At 40.1% G+C, this 17778-nt stretch overlaps 1 protein-coding gene across 1 annotated transcript in view; it reads right to left on the reverse strand.

The window, feature by feature from the left end:
* Positions 1-2841: 2841 nt before the first annotated feature.
* The window catches only part of LOC139756521 (malectin-A), a 59301-nt gene continuing 44364 nt past the window's right edge, over positions 2842-17778 (reverse strand). Inside the window, exons 5-6 of the mRNA XM_071675993.1 lie at positions 13473-13530; positions 2842-13274 (exon numbers count right to left, since the gene is read on the reverse strand). Coding sequence (XP_071532094.1) covers positions 13027-13274; positions 13473-13530 — 306 coding nt within the window. The 3' untranslated portion in view covers positions 2842-13026. The remainder of the gene's footprint in view (positions 13275-13472; positions 13531-17778) is intronic.

Here is a 17778-nt window from a genome sequence, read left to right on the forward strand (position 1 = left end):
AACAGAGAAAAGGTAGTAAAAGCTTTGCGGATGATGAAAGCCAGCAAGGCAGCAGGTTTGGATGGTATTGCAGTGGAATTTATTAAAAAAGGGGGTGACTGTATTGTTGACTGGTTGGTAAGGTTATTTAATGTATGTATGACTCATGGTGAGGTGCCTGAGGATTGGCGGAATGCGTGCATAGTGCCGTTGTACAAAGGCAAAGGGGATAAGAGTGAGTGCTCAAATTACAGAGGTATAAGTTTGTTGAGTATTCCTGGCAAATTATATGGGAGGGTATTGATTGAGAGGGTGAAGGCATGTACAGAGCATCAGATTGGGGAAGAGCAGTGTGGTTTCAGAAGTGGTAGAGGATGTGTGGATCAGGTGTTTGCTTTGAAAAATGTACGTGAGAAATACTTAGAAAAGCAAATGGATTTGTATGTAGCATTTATGGATCTGGAGAAGGCATATGATATGAGTTGATAGAGATGCTCTGTGGAAAGTATTAAGAATATATGGTGTGGGAGGCAAGTTGTTAGAAGCAGTGAAAATTTTTTATCGAGGATGTAAGGCATGTGTACGTGTAGGAAGAGAGGAAAGTGATTGGTTCTCAGTGAATGTAGGTTTGCGGCAGGGGTGTGTGATGTCTCCATGGTTGTTTAATTTGTTTATGGATGGGGTTGTTAGGGAGGTAAATGCAAGAGTTTTGGAAAGAGGGGCAAGTATGAAGTCTGTTGGGGATGAGAGAGCTTGGGAAGTGAGTCAGTTGTTGTTCGCTGATGATACAGCGCTGGTGGCTGATTCATGTGAGAAACTGCAGAAGCTGGTGACTGAGTTTGGTAAAGTGTGTGAAAGAAGAAAGTTAAGAGTAAATGTGAATAAGAGCAAGGTTATTAGGTACAGTAGGGTTGAGGGTCAAGTCAATTGGGAGGTGAGTTTGAATGGAGAAAAACCGGAGGAAGTGAAGTGTTTTAGATATCTGGGAGTGGATCTGGCAGCGGATGGAACCATGGAAGCGGAAGTGGATCATAGGGTGGAGGAGGGGGCGAAAATTCTGGGAGCCTTGAAGAATGTGTGGAAGTCGAGAACATTATCTCGGAAAGCAAAAATGGGTATGTTTGAAGGAATAGTGGTTCCAACAATGTTGTATGGTTGCGAGGCGTGGACTATGGATAGAGTTGTGCGCAGGAGGATGGATGTGCTGGAAATGAGATGTTTGAGGACAATGTGTGGTGTGAGGTGGTTTGATCGAGTAAGTAACGTAAGGGTAAGAGAGATGTGTGGAAATAAAAAGAGCGTGGTTGAGAGAGCAGAAGAGGGTGTTTTGAAATGGTTTGGGCACATGGAGAGAATGAGTGAGGAAAGATTGACCAAGAGGATATATGTGTCGGAGGTGGAGGGAACGAGGAGAAGAGGGAGACCAAATTGGAGGTGGAAAGATGGAGTGAAAAAGATTTTGTGTGATCGGGGCCTGAACATGCAGGAGGGTGAAAGGAGGGCAAGGAATAGAGTGAATTGGAGCGATGTGGTATACCGGGGTTGACGTGCTGTCAGTGGATTGAATCAAGGCATGTGAAGCGTCTGGGGTAAACCATGGAAAGCTGTGTAGGTATGTATATTTGCGTGTGTGTGGACGTATGTATATACATGTGTATGAGGTGGGTTGGGCCATTTCTTTCGTCTGTTTCCTTGCGCTACCTCGCAAACGCGGGAGATAGCGACAAAGCAAAAAAAAAATAATAAAAGGAACAGAGAAGGGGGTCAGGAGAGGATATTCCCTCTAAGGCCCAGTTCTCTGTTCTTAACGCTACCTCACTAATGCGGGAAATGGCAAATAGTATGAAAAAAAAATAATAATAATTATAATAATAATAATAATAATAATAATAATAATAATAATAATAATAATAATAAAAAGAAGAAGAAAAGTGTGTGAAAGGAGAGAATATGTGCAAATAAAAGTAAGCTTATCAGGCTCAGCAGGGTTGAGGGACAAGTTAGTTAGGATGTATATCTGAATAGAGAAAAATAGGAAGTGAAATGTTTTACATATCCAGGATAGTGGACTTGGCAATGAATGGAATCATGGAAGTAGAAGTGTCATACGGTGGGGAGGGGCAAAAGTTCTGGGAGTGATGAAGAATGTGAGGAAAGAGAGAACCTTAACTGGGAGTGCAAAAATGGGTATGTTTGGAGGAATAGTAGTTCCAACAATATTATAAGGTTGCAAAGTATGGGCTATAGATAGAGTTGAGCGGTGGAGGGAGCATGAGTTGGAAATGCCTGAGGATAATAAGGGGTAAAAGGTGGTTTGATCAAGTGAGTAATGAAAGGGTAAGAGAGGTGTAGAAATAAAAAAAAAAAAAAAAAAAATGTGGTTGAGAAAGCAAGAGGGTGTGTTGAAATGGTTTGGATATAAGGGAAAAAATGAGTTAGGAAAGGTTGAAAAAGAGGATATATGTGTCAGAGGTGGAGGGAAAAAGGAGAGGAGGGAGACCAATTAGAGATGGAAGGATGGAATGAAAAAGATTTTGAGCGTTTACGGCTTGAACATGCAAGAGGGTGAAAGGCATGCATGGAATAGAATGAATTGGAGCGTTGCAGTATACTGGGGTCAACATGCCATCAATGGACTAAACCAGGGCATGTGAAACATTTGGGGCAAACCATGGATGTGGGGCCTGGATGTGGATAGGGAGCTTTGGTTTTGGTGCATAACACATGACAGCTAGAGAACGAGTGTGAGCAAATGTGACTTTTTTTGTCTGTTTTCATGGCGCTACCTTGATGACAAGGGGTGGCGATGCTGTTTCCTGTGGGGCAGGGTGGTGCTGGGATTGGATGAAGGCAAACAAGTAATACCAATAAACGTACATTAATAATACTGCACCTTTAAAATACGATTTGTTTTCAACAATCTTTGTCAAATGTTTTCTCAAAAAAACACCTTCCTTTGTCCTGAGTTTCCTTTTACCCTTGAGATAGGGTCACAACTTTGGCCACAAATCCTGTAATCTTGTCCCTCCCATAGTGCTGACTCACAACATAGGTAATCACTATCATTATAAGTTCTGACCTTGTTTGTAAAGGTCCAAGAGCAAAGACTTTAAAACAAATGCTTCACACAAAAACGATTCTGCTTAGTTACAACCAAACTTTTGCTCATAGTTTTCATATTCCAATTTGCCTCTTTATGCCTATTTCACATGAAAATACCATTAACTGAATTATAAGAGTCATGCAGCAAAAAGTTATATCAAAAAGGATATTCGTATACAAAGATATTTAATGTTCCAAAATATGGATAAAAATAAAATCAAACCTGCCAATATTTTGCTCAAACTTTACCTCAAAAAACAATGAAAGTTATAAGAATTTTTATAACTATCCACAAATTGCAGCCCCTGTCCAAAAACATGACTGTTTGGGCACTACTCACATGCATGGGAGCTTAGCTCATTACCTAGAAGGGTGCACCCCAGTTCACTACCTATAACTCTTCCTTTTCCTCACTTTGACTTAATGCAATAACTAGGAATGACACAAACTTTATCCTTCAATAATTCTTAAGTACATCCTTAAGTTCTCATAAACACATATTGCATAATGAATTTATAATAAATTCGTCATTTGAAATTGAGTGACTCACATATGGAGCAAACAATATAATGATGCTTGAACATGAAAAATATTTCTAGAGCCTGTACATTTTGCAGAATACGACTGATTAAATTTAACAAGTACATGGATACCTTATCTACCAGCCAGTCTCTTTCTGCATTCTCCACCTTCAACATCCTCTTATATAATCTTTGTTTATAATTAACTATAAAGGCTTTGTTTCATTTTAATGAGCTTATGAGGTAGGAGCTGGTAGGCAGCCAACAACCAAGGAGGTATATTGCCAGTACTACCTACCTGGGTACTGGGAGGGTTAGTGACACCTGTGCAGTGAGCCAGCACTTCAGTCGTTGTCGAGTTGCACTCCTCTGACCCAGGTAGCTGCTTTTTCTTTCTGCCTCACCCACACGTGGACTACTGGCATCCTGTCCCCAAACATACAAAATCTCCTTGTCATACATAACACTTGACAACACTTGACCCACACAGCTCATACTTTGTAACTCTAGATTTTCTTGAGGTGTGCGCTATGAGTTAGCCTCACATTTTGGCAAAATGGTAGAAGCAATAGACAGAATTAGTAGGTAGGAACATTATGTAGGGGCATTAGGTAGAAACATTAGGTGGAAGTAGTTGGTAGGAATACTAGCCAAGAGCATTAGGTAGAAGCAGTCAGTAGGAACACTAGGTTGGAGCCTCTGCAAACACTGCGATAGACATGTCCCCTGCCAGTGGCCTGTTAAGGGTGAGGCACTAAAGGCTAAAATGTGGCATTGGAGTTCACTAGATATGGAGACTTTATTGCTGTGGCCACACCCATAAGAAAATTCAAAAATGGAATGGGCATCAAAGATATGTACAGATAGATAGATAGTGGATCAACTGTAGCATCTATAGCTGATGAATACTGTAGCATTTGCGTATGTAAATGTTTTCTTTAATGTTTACGTGTGATGCATACTGTACCATTTGTGTGAGTGAATGGTTTCCTTAACTGTTTACATGGTATTAGAAAAGTGAGCTAAGAGAGGAGCTATAAGATACTTGATAAAGAAATAAACAAAAACACATGCAACTGTACAATATCAATCCTCTAACAAAGCAGAAGTCTGAATATAAACTTTTTGTCCGTGTGACCAATTTAATCACATACTACGCAATGTTATTGCTGGCCAAGGGCTGGTTGGAAACACAGTGGCATAACTTGCTTAGAGCTAACGTAAACTCTCTCTAAACAGCTTCTATCTGATCTGTTCTTGCTGTGGCTTCATGGAGGGTTCACTCTAGATTTGTCTTCAGCATCTAAGCCCCATGGAAGGGAATTCTGTTGAGTAATTGCACTCTAAATATGTTTGGTGTAACTTCATATATTTCTTACCAGACCAAAGACTGACTAGGCAGCTTGGGATCATGCTATTTTCATTTCATATGAGTCTTCTCCAACATAAGCATTAGGATTAAGGCTTCATGTCTAATCTGTAGACTAGTGAGGGGAAGAGAAACATCCAATGATTCTTTCCTAAACTCTTCCACCTCAGCAACAGCACCACTTACCACCTATCCTTGCACATGCAACAAACTCCTAAACCTCATTCTAGTGCCTGGTGAACTAAGAACAATCTGGGAGCAAGATTGGTTTGGTGTAATGATGAACCCTTAGTGGGTAAACCCCCCCAGAAGTCACTTGTGAATCTAAGACTGTCTAACAAGGGAAAACCAAATGTTAAAACCTCTTATAGCATTGCAAAATGCTGCACAAACCTATAGGCAGCTCAGGAAATCACTGTCAAAATCATTGCTATATGGGAAGCAGTTGCTGTTTTGATTTGATTTTGGAACAGTATCTTATGTTTGTTTGTAGGATGGGAATGTCTCTGTGCCTGAGACAGTCTGGATTTAGCATCTTAACTGAATCTTTACTACATGTCTGTCTTTTTCATTTAACTTATCACCTGCAAACAAGTTGTCTTTCTTTTCTTGCCAAAGTGTCCATGAACGAGTAAATGAGTTGTCCACATTTTTACACACTTACACAAGTTTGCCCATTGCCAGGAATGTCTAAAATATAACTGACTTTAAGTGAACCAAGTCAGACAGAACTGTGTGGACAGTACCATTAAATTGCTGGGTAAGGTATTTCCTTTTGGATGATCAATTTTTTGGCATCCCACTGTGACAGCCATTCACCCCGAGGCTTCCCTAACCATTCTGTAAGTTCTATAGAACAAGTTCTAAAAACAATTCATCCTGGTTCCCCATATCAGTCATCCTCAAAGTCCCTCACATTGCTAAGTGAACGACATTTCCATGGTACAACAGTTGCTGGAGTACAGCTTTGCTAATGATTACAACATTGTCTTTTTACAGATTTTTCAAACTGCCCTCATGACACAATACAGAAATAAATTTTACATGTAATCATCTAAGGTAATTTGACATCTAAAAATAAACTAAAAAAAAAAAAAAAAATAAAGGCAAGGGCAGGTGAAGAGTTTGCTTAAAAATATAGTTAGGCACTTTCAACTTTGTAATGCACCTACACTGATACACTGTAGAAGTTATCTTCCCATTAGTTAACTCACCTAATTTAGGCAAGGGGTGATCCTTTGATATCTACTATGCAATAGGGCAAGAGACCAGTTACTGACAGGAGTGGGATGGGCAGTACTTTCAGCAAAAGAGATACAAAGTTGTCTGTTGGGCACTACAGTATATGGAGGGCCCATGACACAATAACTGGTAAGGAACTGGAAACATCTTAAGAAAGTGGGATCGCCTAGCTCCTATACAATGTAATTCATGCACACTTTTTTGCAATTCGAGGCTAATTACAGATTCTAATCCATCAAACGTGCCAATGCCTTACCATGGAACGGTACTAGATTAGAACATTTTTTTCATAGGGGTTACAGGGGTCTGGGAAGTAAGAATATAACTCAAGCATCTCCTACCTGTCATATAAAATTACTAACAAGCGGGAGTAGAGGACTAGAAACCCTCCCCTCTCGTATCATCACATTCCAAAACATGAACAGGAGTCCAGCAATGGTCTGTCTTCAAAGACTCAGGCTATGGGTGTTTGAATGCATATGGGTGTAACCATGCTGAAAAGATGGGAGAGACTGCTGTTGTATTTGATGAGGGAAACTTGGATGTTCTGACTCTGAAGGGTAGCAATCACTGGAATGAAGAGGTTAAATTGCTAGTGAAACAAAGAGGAAAAGTATGGACAATATCTAAAGGGAAAAAGTGTGAGTGACTGGAAGGAGTACAAAAGAAAGCATCAGGAGGTCAAGAGAAAGGAATGAGGGCTAAAAAAAAATAGGGCAGATGAGGGATGGGGAAAGAAAGATTTGATGTTCTTTATTGAGAAACAAAATTTTCTGGTAAGTGAATAGTGAGAAAACAAGAAGATAAGCATGGGTGACAATGAGGAAAGCAGGTGAGAAGTTGCATCAAGTAGAGGAGTGAAAAGATGAAGCATGTATTTTGAATAATTGCTGAATACATTAGATAACAGGGAGATAGATGTAATGTGTTTAGGACAAGGAAGTATGTGGAGTAAGAGCTGAAGAATGATATTGTGAAAAGAGAGTAGGCAGTGAAAACTTTGCAAAAGATGAAGTTGAAATATGAATGGGTATGGAAAATAGGAGGAAAAGGATACAAGTGCAAGGGCCTGTAGCAAGATGGGAGGTACAAAGGACAATAATGAGTCTAAAGATAGGAAATGTACCTGGAATGGTTGGGATTAGGGCTGAGAAAATAAAGTATGGAGCAGAAAGTAAGATAAAGTGGATGCATATGACATGTAACTTAGCATGAAAACAGAAGGTTGTGCCTGAATACTGGGTGAAAACTATTACTGTTCCTTTATTCAAAGGAATAGGTGCTAAAGATGTATGTAGCAGTTATAGAAGAATAAGTCTGTTAAATGTACCAAGAAAAGTGTCAAGGACATTGATTGATAGAGTGAAGGAAAAGACTAAATGCAGGATAAGTGCAGAGCAAGGGGATCTAGGAAAGGCAGGGGATGTGCGGATCAGATTTTTTGGTGAAAATGGCTGTGGAAAAGTGTGGCAGGGTGGTGACAGGAATGAATGAAGGCAGCAGGTGTGAATGTGTGCATGTGTATATATGTTTATGTCTGTGTATGTATATGTATGTATACATTGAAATGTATAGGTATGTATATGTGCGTGTGTGGGCGTTTATGTATATAGGTGTGTATGTGGGTGGGTTGGGCCATTCCTTTGTCTGTTTCCTTGTGCTACCTCGCTAATGCGGGAGACAGCGACTAAGTATAATAAACAAAAAATAAATATAGGGTTACAGTGATAAGAGAGGTGAAAGGAATATTAGGGAAAGGGGATGCAAAAGACAAAGTGTGGTGGTGAGGTACAGTGGCTTATCACAAGCCTGTTTGTGGATGATGCTGTGTTTTTTGCTAAGAGTGAAGAGGAGTTGTGGAAAGTTGCAAGTGTGTTTTATAATAAGTGTGTGTGTTGGGGAAATAACAGATAAATGTGAGCAGAAATAAAGTAATGGTGTTTGAAAGGAAACAGTGTGAAAGTATATATTTTGCAAAACCCTATAGAATGAAAGAAGAAAGTGTACTGAACTGTGTTACAAGTATGGGGAGAGAAAGACTGGAAGAGGTGAAAGTATTTGAGAAGTATCTTATGTAAGTTTGGTGATATGGAAGGAGAGACAAGAAAGAGAGAGCAGTACATAGCAGAAGAGTCCCTGGGTCCTTTAACAGAATAATGAAGGGTAGAGGTGTAAGTATGGAGGAACAGTAAGAATTAAGGGACAGCTCAGTCCTCCCAACCTGACTATGCACCCAAAACATGGACATGTAATGAGTCACAGAGAGCAAGAATCCAGGCGGTGGAAATGAGTTAAGAGGAGTATGCGGTATGACTTGATGGAATGAAGAGAAATGAGGGGGTGTATGAGAGAAGTGTTATGGCAGGGAATGCAAAGGGAATGAAATGTGGAATGACAGAGTGGGTGACACGTAATACTTTGGTCTGTTCAAGTGGAAAGGATGCAGGACAGGATGTTTACAAAGAAAGTGTAAAATGAGCAATTAAAGGGGCTGGTGTGAGAGGAAGACCACCAGTGACATGGGGAAATAGAGTGGAAGAGTATTGGAGAGACAGAATTGGTACAAGAATGCATGGAATGGTATATGCAAGGGAGACATGAAGGAACAACGGAAAGTGGAGACATTTTTGCTCTGGCCACCCCTTGATGGGAGTTCCCAGAGGGAACGGGCATTAGAAAGATAGATAGATAGATAGATAGATAGATGTGTGGTAAGGCAGCAAGAGTGGATGGGACTGCACCTGAGTTTCTCAAAAAAAACAATTGACAGTGCCATTCCATGTTTAATCACCTAATTCAACACTAGTATGGACCAATGAAATGCTGAAGGACAGGAAGAATGCTGGTATAGTACTTTTGTGCAAAGGTATGAGGAACATAAATCAATGTTCAAATTGCAGAGGTATACGTCTGTTGAGTGTACCTGGTAAAGTTTATAGGAGACTGGTGACTGAAAGGGTGGTGGCAAGCACAGATTATCTGATGAGAGAGGAGCAGTAAGACTTCAGGAGAGGTAGAAAGTGTATGTATGGACCATGTGTCTGTTTTGAAAACTTGTGAAGTGTATGTGGCAAAGTATATAATACGGTTAATACATAAGCCCTGTGGAAGGTGCTACAAATAAATGAGATAAATGGAAAGTTGGTAAATGCAGTAAGGCATCTTTAATCTTACTAAGAGATCATGGCATGAGTGCAAATTGGAAGGGAGGATGGTGATGAGTTCCTAGTGATGGTGGATGTGTCAAGGATGTGTGATGTTGTCATGGCTGTTCAATCTTTTCATGGTTGGGGAATGAGGAAGGTAAGTGCAAAGGTCTTGGAACATGTAGTGGGTATACAGAATGGCTGAGGTTAAGAGGGTATGGGAGGTAAGACAGTTATTGTTCATAGATAACATGGCTCTGGTGGCAAACTTCAGAAAACACTTGAATAGCAGGTAACAGAGTCTGGAAGCATGTGTAAATGAAGCAAGTTTAGAGTAAATGTGAGCAAATCAAAGTAATGAGGTACAACAAAAGGGTCAGATATGATGGTCTGAAAATAAGAGTAAAAGGCAAGGATAAGGAGAAAGTGGAACTCCCCGGAAAATTGGGAGTGGACACAGCAGCATATGGAACCACGGGGCTGAAAGAGTCATAGGGTGGAAGAGAAGCTTAATGCCCTTGGAGTATCAAAGAGCATAAGACAAGGCAGATCACTGTCTCTATGGGCAAAGGTGAGTATGCTTTTTTTTTCATGTTAGCTAAAACAGCACAGGCAACTGAAACCCTAATATATATGGTGTTTTCGGATGTAAGTCTTAAGTCTTGAATGCAAAAAGCAAGGAACAGAGGGTGGACATATTAGACACAAAATGCCTGAGGATAATGTATGGCAAATGGCAGGTTGACTTTTTATGGAACAACAGTTTCAGGAGAGCTGTGGTTGTAAGTGGTGTCTGACTAAGAGAGCTGACCAGAGTTTGCTGAAGTGATTCAGACATACAGAGATGATGAACAAAGAAGAAAGACTAAGAGAATCTGAGTGTCAGAGGAAGAGGGAGAAAGGGATAATACCTACCTACAGTAAACTCTTACCAAATGGAAGGGCAAGCAAACAGCACTAACCCATGTCTTGCTTGATACATAATACTGCTTCTCTCTGCCACTATACGCATTCAATAACTGTCAATCCCAGGTTCAGCTAAGACTGATTTCAACCATATATCACATTCTATTTCAAATATTTCTGTAGCTATTCCAGGTATGTTTCTAATTTCTTCTGGTAATACACTGAATAATCTTTCTATCTATATTGCAGGATTCTCATATATCTTTGCTTTTGGGAAAGACCATAAAGGAGATGGAATGACAGAGTGAAGGTATTTGGGCCTTAACATTCAGAGGAAGAAAATGTGTGCAATGGATAAAATAAATTGTATTAAAGTGATATATGGGAGGTGCATACCGGCAATGGGCTGACCAGACCATATGAAGCGGTAAAGGTAAACCATGCAGTAGTTTGAGTTTAGTTGCAGATGGTAGGCAGTTAGGGTGTTCCATCAACACTTGTGTTACCCATATTGCAAAATTGCTATTGAGAAAGAAATAAGAACAGTTCAAATTATTGTTTAGAAAATATCAAAAAATGTGTACCAAGCTGCAGGGACAAAGGTGAAATTTTCTTTAAGTTCAATGAACAAGGTTAAATCCCAGATTAAACTTTTATAAGGGGTATTACTCGAGCAAAATCAAAATTACAAATATGGGTTTTATGCTGTTCAGTTCCTTAGATGCTGGAAGATGACTGTATAAAGCAAAAAATTTGATGCATATGACATAACCCTTAAAAAGCAAGTCAAATTCTTCATATAACCAGGGTATGACTCCCAAAGACAGACGGACGGATGACAATGACAATGGACAAAACAGTTCCTAAGTGTCTGTCATGCTATGCATGAACACAAAATTATAAATGCCATATATGTGTGTGCTGTCATCCTGATAAGGTTGAGTAGAGAAACCACTTTATATCTACGATATTACTGTATCATATCAAAACTCAAATGTTTTAGCTTGTAAAGGGACTGTCATGTCTAAATAAAGATTAATCCCATTACAGAATATTGGCACATTAATGGTAATGAATGTTGGTTCCACAGTCCTAATCAATTATTACTTAGATTCCAAAAATATTTATAACATGAAATGTCAATGACTAACGAATAACACTAAGAAATCTTAAAAAAGTAAAATGTTTATATCTCTAAAGAAAAATAAAAAACACTACAAAAATAGTGTGCTGATTCTTCTTTAAAACTAAGGGGGGAATTTTAGTGTCATCTTATAATCAGATGCTCAATGATCAGCCACAGAGCAGCTATAATGAAAACAGCTGTGTTATGCAGATCACTGAACTGGATGATGGAAAAATAAAAATATGATAGACCATCAGTTGTTTGTGAGACAGGTGAGATTTACAAAAACCTTAATTCCAGCCATCTTCAACAAGCAATCACTCCCTGTGCTGTATGCATCACTACCCACACACCTAGATTTATAAATCATCAGTTTAAGATATCAGCAGTTCAAGAAGCACTTGGGAAAGCCACACAGATGTACTTCATACAGTAACTCCTTAAATTCTTTACAATGTCCTTTGTGTTAAATCAAACTTAGATGCAAATATCTAACAACCCTCTCTCTCCCCTCGTCATATATTCACACCCCTAGAAAATCAACCATGTGCATAGAGGAAGCAAGTAAATTGAGCAAAACTTAAGATTATAAATCCACAAAAGATGCAGATAAGCCACAGTAAAAAACAATACATCATTACCATACAACAATCTGAAAAAAAGTCATCTAATTACTGAATTTACATATAATCCAAGGTTTCCTCATCACACAGCAAATTACTTATCTTAAGAAATGGACGCAATATAATACAGCAATACTTTTACAGCTTATTTCATTCTCAGCTGGAAACCTGAACAGATGGAATGACTAAGTTGTACAAAATTACTGTACATGCAAATATCATCCATACATTTGTGCCACCTTCCATCACCTACAACCCTTGACCCTACACCAAAGTGAAGGAATAGGAGTTGCATAAATGATAACACCTAACCTGGATGCAATTTTCCTAGGTGTTTAAGGACAAAATACAATTCATTCCTTTAACATTTTAAGAATAAATGCATTCAGGAAGTGATGAAAACAAATTACATTCTTCATTACACCACAGAATAATAGCTAAGATGTGTACATACCACACAACTTGGATCCCAAGAAAGACTCCGAAGCCTCTGTTCTAAAGAACAAAGCAATCTTTGGTTAACTTATCACTTATTATGAAAAAATATGGGAGGCCCACAAGTCTCCTGGTACCAGTAGATGTCTGTGAGCACCACAAAGACTAGCAAAATAATGGCACAGTATCCCAACCTACTGCTCACTGCTGCAGAATCGCATATATTAAAAAAATCATCCTCATACCAAGGTAATCCAAATCTTAGTACTTAATGTTTTCTCTGATAAATGAAAACTTCTAAGCACCAACTTAATCCTTACCTCTTAAGGATTAAAAGTACCTCATAAATACTCACCATTTCTCTAATACTGTCATCCATTTGGCCATTCTGGTTTTGTGAATATCATAGAATACTGAATCATGTATAAATTAAATCAATTTTCACCATTACCATTTGAATACTGATGAATATCTTTCCCAATAATTTGTCAAGAGAGTATTGGGATACAAATCATGATTCTCGAAAATCAAGAAGACATTGAACTTAACCTTGGTAAATATGGAGAAAATACAATCATCACAGTTTACAGAGGCAAAAGAGAATGGGAACAGCTGCTCCTATAGCAGCAAAAACTGGGAGCATGGAGCTAGTGTCATCTGAAGCATAAGGATCCGGTGTACGAGGGCCACTGGGACGGCGCTTAGCAGTCTGTGAGTGTTTGCTGTTCTGGTTGTTATTGTTTTGAATATTTGCACTTGGGCGAGGCTCCTCTATATCACTATCAAGATCCTCTTCTCTTGGTAAAGGTGGGAGCTTTGGAACATCTACAAAAATCACAAACATATTCAAATGTATTAAACAATGAATAAAATTTCAACACTTCTATGTTATTTCCCTATCACTAAACACCTACATGAGGTCATAACATTAGTAAATGTCATTCATATATCTACAATTTTCCATTCTGTTTAATCAGTACATTATATTATCATTCTGTATTCAAGAAAGCTTCAAAAACTTACCATCTAATCTTCCCTTGATTACGAAAATTGCATTAACTTTTGGATTGTCTTTGTAACCCTGTAAGAGAGGTTCAGTTTATTTTTGACTGGATATAGCCCACACGTAAAATTTCAATAATACACTACTTAATACTGAACAAAACCACTCTCCCTCTCCAAAACAGAGGTTTCTGGTGTGTACATTTTTTTTTTTTTTTTGCCGCTGTCTCCCGCGTTTGCGAGGTAGCGCAAGGAAACAGACGAAAGAAATGGCCCAACCCACCCCCATACACATGTATATACATACGTCCACACACGCAAATATACATACCTACACAGCTTTCCATGGTTTACCCCAGACGCTTCACATGCCCTGATTCAATCCACTGACAGCACATCAACCCCGGTATACCACATCGATCCAATTCACTCTATTCCTTGCCCTCCTTTCACCCTCCTGCATGTTCAGGCCCCGATCACACAAAATCTTTTTCACTCCATCTTTCCACCTCCAATTTGGTCTCCCACTTCTCCTCTTTCCCTCCACCTCCGACACATATATCCTCTTGGTCAATCTTTCCTCACTCATTCTCTCCATGTGCCCAAACCATTTCAAAACACCCTCTTCTGCTCTCTCAACCACACTCTTTTTATTTCCACACATCTCTCTTACCCTTACGTTACTTACTCGATCAAACCACCTCACACCACACATTGTCCTCAAACATCTCATTTCCAGCACATCCATCCTCCTGCGCACAACTCTATCCATAGCCCACGCCTCGCAACCATACAACATTGTTGGAACCACTATTCCTTCAAACATACCCATTTTTGCTTTCCGAGATAATGTTCTCGACTTCCACACATTTTTCAAGGCTCCCAAAATTTTCGCCCCCTCCCCCACCCTATGATCCACTTCCGCTTCCATGGTTCCATCCGCTGACAGATCCACTCCCAGATATCTAAAACACTTCACTTCCTCCAGTTTTTCTCCATTCAAACTCACCTCCCAATTGACTTGACCCTCCACCCTACTGTACCTAATAACCTTGCTCTTATTCACATTTACTCGTAACTTTCTTCTTCCACACACTTTACCAAACTCAGTCACCAGCTTCTGCAGTTTCTCACATGAATCAGCCACCAGCGCTGTATCATCAGCGAACAACAACTGACTCACTTCCCAAGCTCTCTCATCCCCAACAGACTTCATACTTGCCCCTCTTTCCAGGACTCTTGCATTTACCTCCCTAACAACCCCATCCATAAACAAATTAAACAACCATGGAGACATCACACACCCCTGCCGCAAACCTACATTCACTGAGAACCAATCACTTTCCTCTCTTCCTACACGTACACATGCCTTACATCCTCGATAAAAACTTTTCACTGCTTCTAACAACTTGCCTCCCACACCATATATTCTTAATACCTTCCACAGAGCATCTCTATCAACTCTATCATATGCCTTCTCCAGATCCATAAATGCTACATACAAATCCATTTGCTTTTCTAAGTATTTCTCACATACATTCTTCAAAGCAAACACCTGATCCACACATCCTCTACCACTTCTGAAACCGCACTGCTCTTCCCCAATCTGATGCTCTGTACATGCCTTCACCCTCTCAATCAATACCCTCCCATATAATTTACCAGGAATACTCAACAAACTTATACCTCTGTAATTTGAGCACTCACTCTTATCCCCATTCAAACTCACCTCCCAGTCAATTGGGAGGTGAGTTTGAATGGAGAAAAACTGGAGGAAGTGAAGTGTTTTAGATATCTGGGAGTGGATCTGTCAGCGGATGGAACCATGGAAGCGGAAGTGGATCATAGGGTGGGGGAGGGGGCGAAAATTTTGGGAGCCTTGAAAAATGTGTGGAAGTCGAGAACATTATCTCGGAAAGCAAAAATGGGTATGTTTGAAGGAATAGTGGTTCCAACAATGTTGTATGGTTGCGAGGCATGGGCTATGGATAGAGTTGTGCGCAGGAGGATGGATGTGCTGGAAATGAGATGTTTGAGGACAATGTGTGGTGTGAGGTGGTTTGATCGAGTAAGTAACGTAAGGGTAAGAGAGATGTGTGGAAATAAAAAGAGCGTGGTTGAGAGAGCAGAAGAGGGTGTTTTGAAATGGTTTGGGCACATGGAGAGAATGAGTGAGGAAAGATTGACCAAGAGGATATATGTGTCGGAGGTGGAGGGAACGAGGAGAAGAGGGAGACCAAATTGGAGGTGGAAAGATGGAGTGAAAAAGATTTTGTGTGATCGGGGCCTGAACATGCAGGAGGGTGAAAGGAGGGCAAGGAATAGAGTGAATTGGAGCGATGTGGTATACAGGGGTTGACGTGCTGTCAGTGGATTGAATCAAGGCATGTGAAGCGTCTGGGGTAAACCATGGAAAGCTGTGTAGGTATGTATATTTGCGTGTGTGGACGTGTGTATGTACGTGTGTATGGGGGTTGGGCCATTTCTTTCGTCTGTTTCCTCGCGCTACCTCGCAAACGCGGGAGACAGCGACAAAGTATAGAAAAAAAAAAAAAAAAAATATATATATATATATATATATATATATATATATATATATATATATATATATATATATATATATATATATATGGAGAAAAACTGGAGGAAGTGAAGTGTTTTAGATATCTGGGAGTGGATCTGGCAGAGGATGGAAACATGGAAGCGGAAGTGGATCATAGGGTGGGGGAGGGGGCGAAAATTCTGGGAGCCTTGAAGAATGTGTGGAAGTCGAGAACATTATCTCGGAAAGCAAAAAATGGGTATGTTTGAAGGAATAGTGGTTCCAACAATGTTGTATGGTTGCGAGGCGTGGGCTATGGATAGAGTTGTGCGCAGGAGGATGGATGTGCTGGAAATGAGATGTTTGAGGACAATGTGTGGTGTGAGGTGGTTTGATCGAGTAAGTAACGTAAGGGTAAGAGAGATGTGTGGAAATAAAAAGAGCGTGGTTGAGAGAGCAGAAGAGGGTGTTTTGAAATGGTTTGGGCACATGGAGAGAATGAGTGAGGAAAGATTGACCAAGAGGATATATGTGTCGGAGGTGGAGGGAACGAGGAGAAGTGGGAGACCAAATTGGAGGTGGAAAGATGGAGTGAAAAAGATTTTGTGTGATCGGGGCCTGAACATGCAGGAGGGTGAAAGGAGGGCAAGGAATAGAGTGAATTGGAGCGAGGTGGTATACCGGGGTTGACGTGCTGTCAGTGGATTGAATCAAGGCATGTGAAGCGTCTGGGGTAAACCATGGAAAGCTGTGTAGGTATGTATATTTGTGTGTGTGGACGTATGTATATACATGTGTATGGGGGGGGGGGGGGTTGGGCCATTTCTTTCGTCTGTTTCCCTGCGCTACCTCGCAAACGCGGGAGACAGCGACAAAGTATAAAAAAAAAAAAAAATATATATATAGAGTGGCAGATATAGGGTGTTTTGGTTGAGGTGGTGTGCAAAGTGAGAGGGTTAGGGAAAATGATTTGGTAAACAGAGAAGAGGTAGTGAAAGCTTTGCGGAAGATGAAAGCCGGCAAGGCAGCAGGTTTGGATGGTATTGCAGTGGAATTTATTAAAAAAGGGGGTGACTGTATTGTTGACTGGTTGGTAAGGTTATTTAATGTATGTATGACTCATGGTGAGGTGCCTGAGGATTGGCGGAATGCGTGCATAGTGCCATTGTACAAAGGCAAAGGGGATAAGAGTGAGTGCTCAAATTACAGAGGTATAAGTTTTTTGAGTATTCCTGGTAAATTATATGGGAGGGTATTGATTGAGAGGGTGAAGGCATGTACAGAGCATCAGATTGGGGAAGAGCAGTGTGGTTTCAGAAGTGGTAGAGGATGTGTGGATCAGGTATTTGCTTTGAAGAATGTATGTGAGAAATACTTAGAAAAGCAAATGGATTTGTATGTAGCATTTATGGATCTGGAGAAGGCATATGATAGAGTTGATAGAGATGTTCTGTGGAAGGTATTAAGAATATATGGTGTGGGAGGAAAGTTGTTAGAAGCAGTGAAAAGTTTTTATCGAGGATGTAAGGCATGTGTACGTGTAGGAAGAGAGGAAAGTGATTGGTTCTCAGTGAATGTAGGTTTGCGGCAGGGGTGTGTGATGTCTCTATGGTTGTTTAATTTGTTTATGGATGGGGTTGTTAGGGAGGTAAATGCAAGAGTTTTGGAAAGAGGGGCAAGTATGAAGTCTGTTGGGGACGAGAGAGCTTGGGAAGTGAGTCAGTTGTTGTTCGCTGATGATACAGCGCTGGTGGCTGATTCATGTGAGAAACTGCAGAAGCTGGT

Source organism: Panulirus ornatus, chromosome 22, assembly GCF_036320965.1.
Source record: "Panulirus ornatus isolate Po-2019 chromosome 22, ASM3632096v1, whole genome shotgun sequence".
Classification (NCBI taxonomy): Eukaryota; Metazoa; Arthropoda; class Malacostraca; order Decapoda; family Palinuridae; genus Panulirus; species Panulirus ornatus.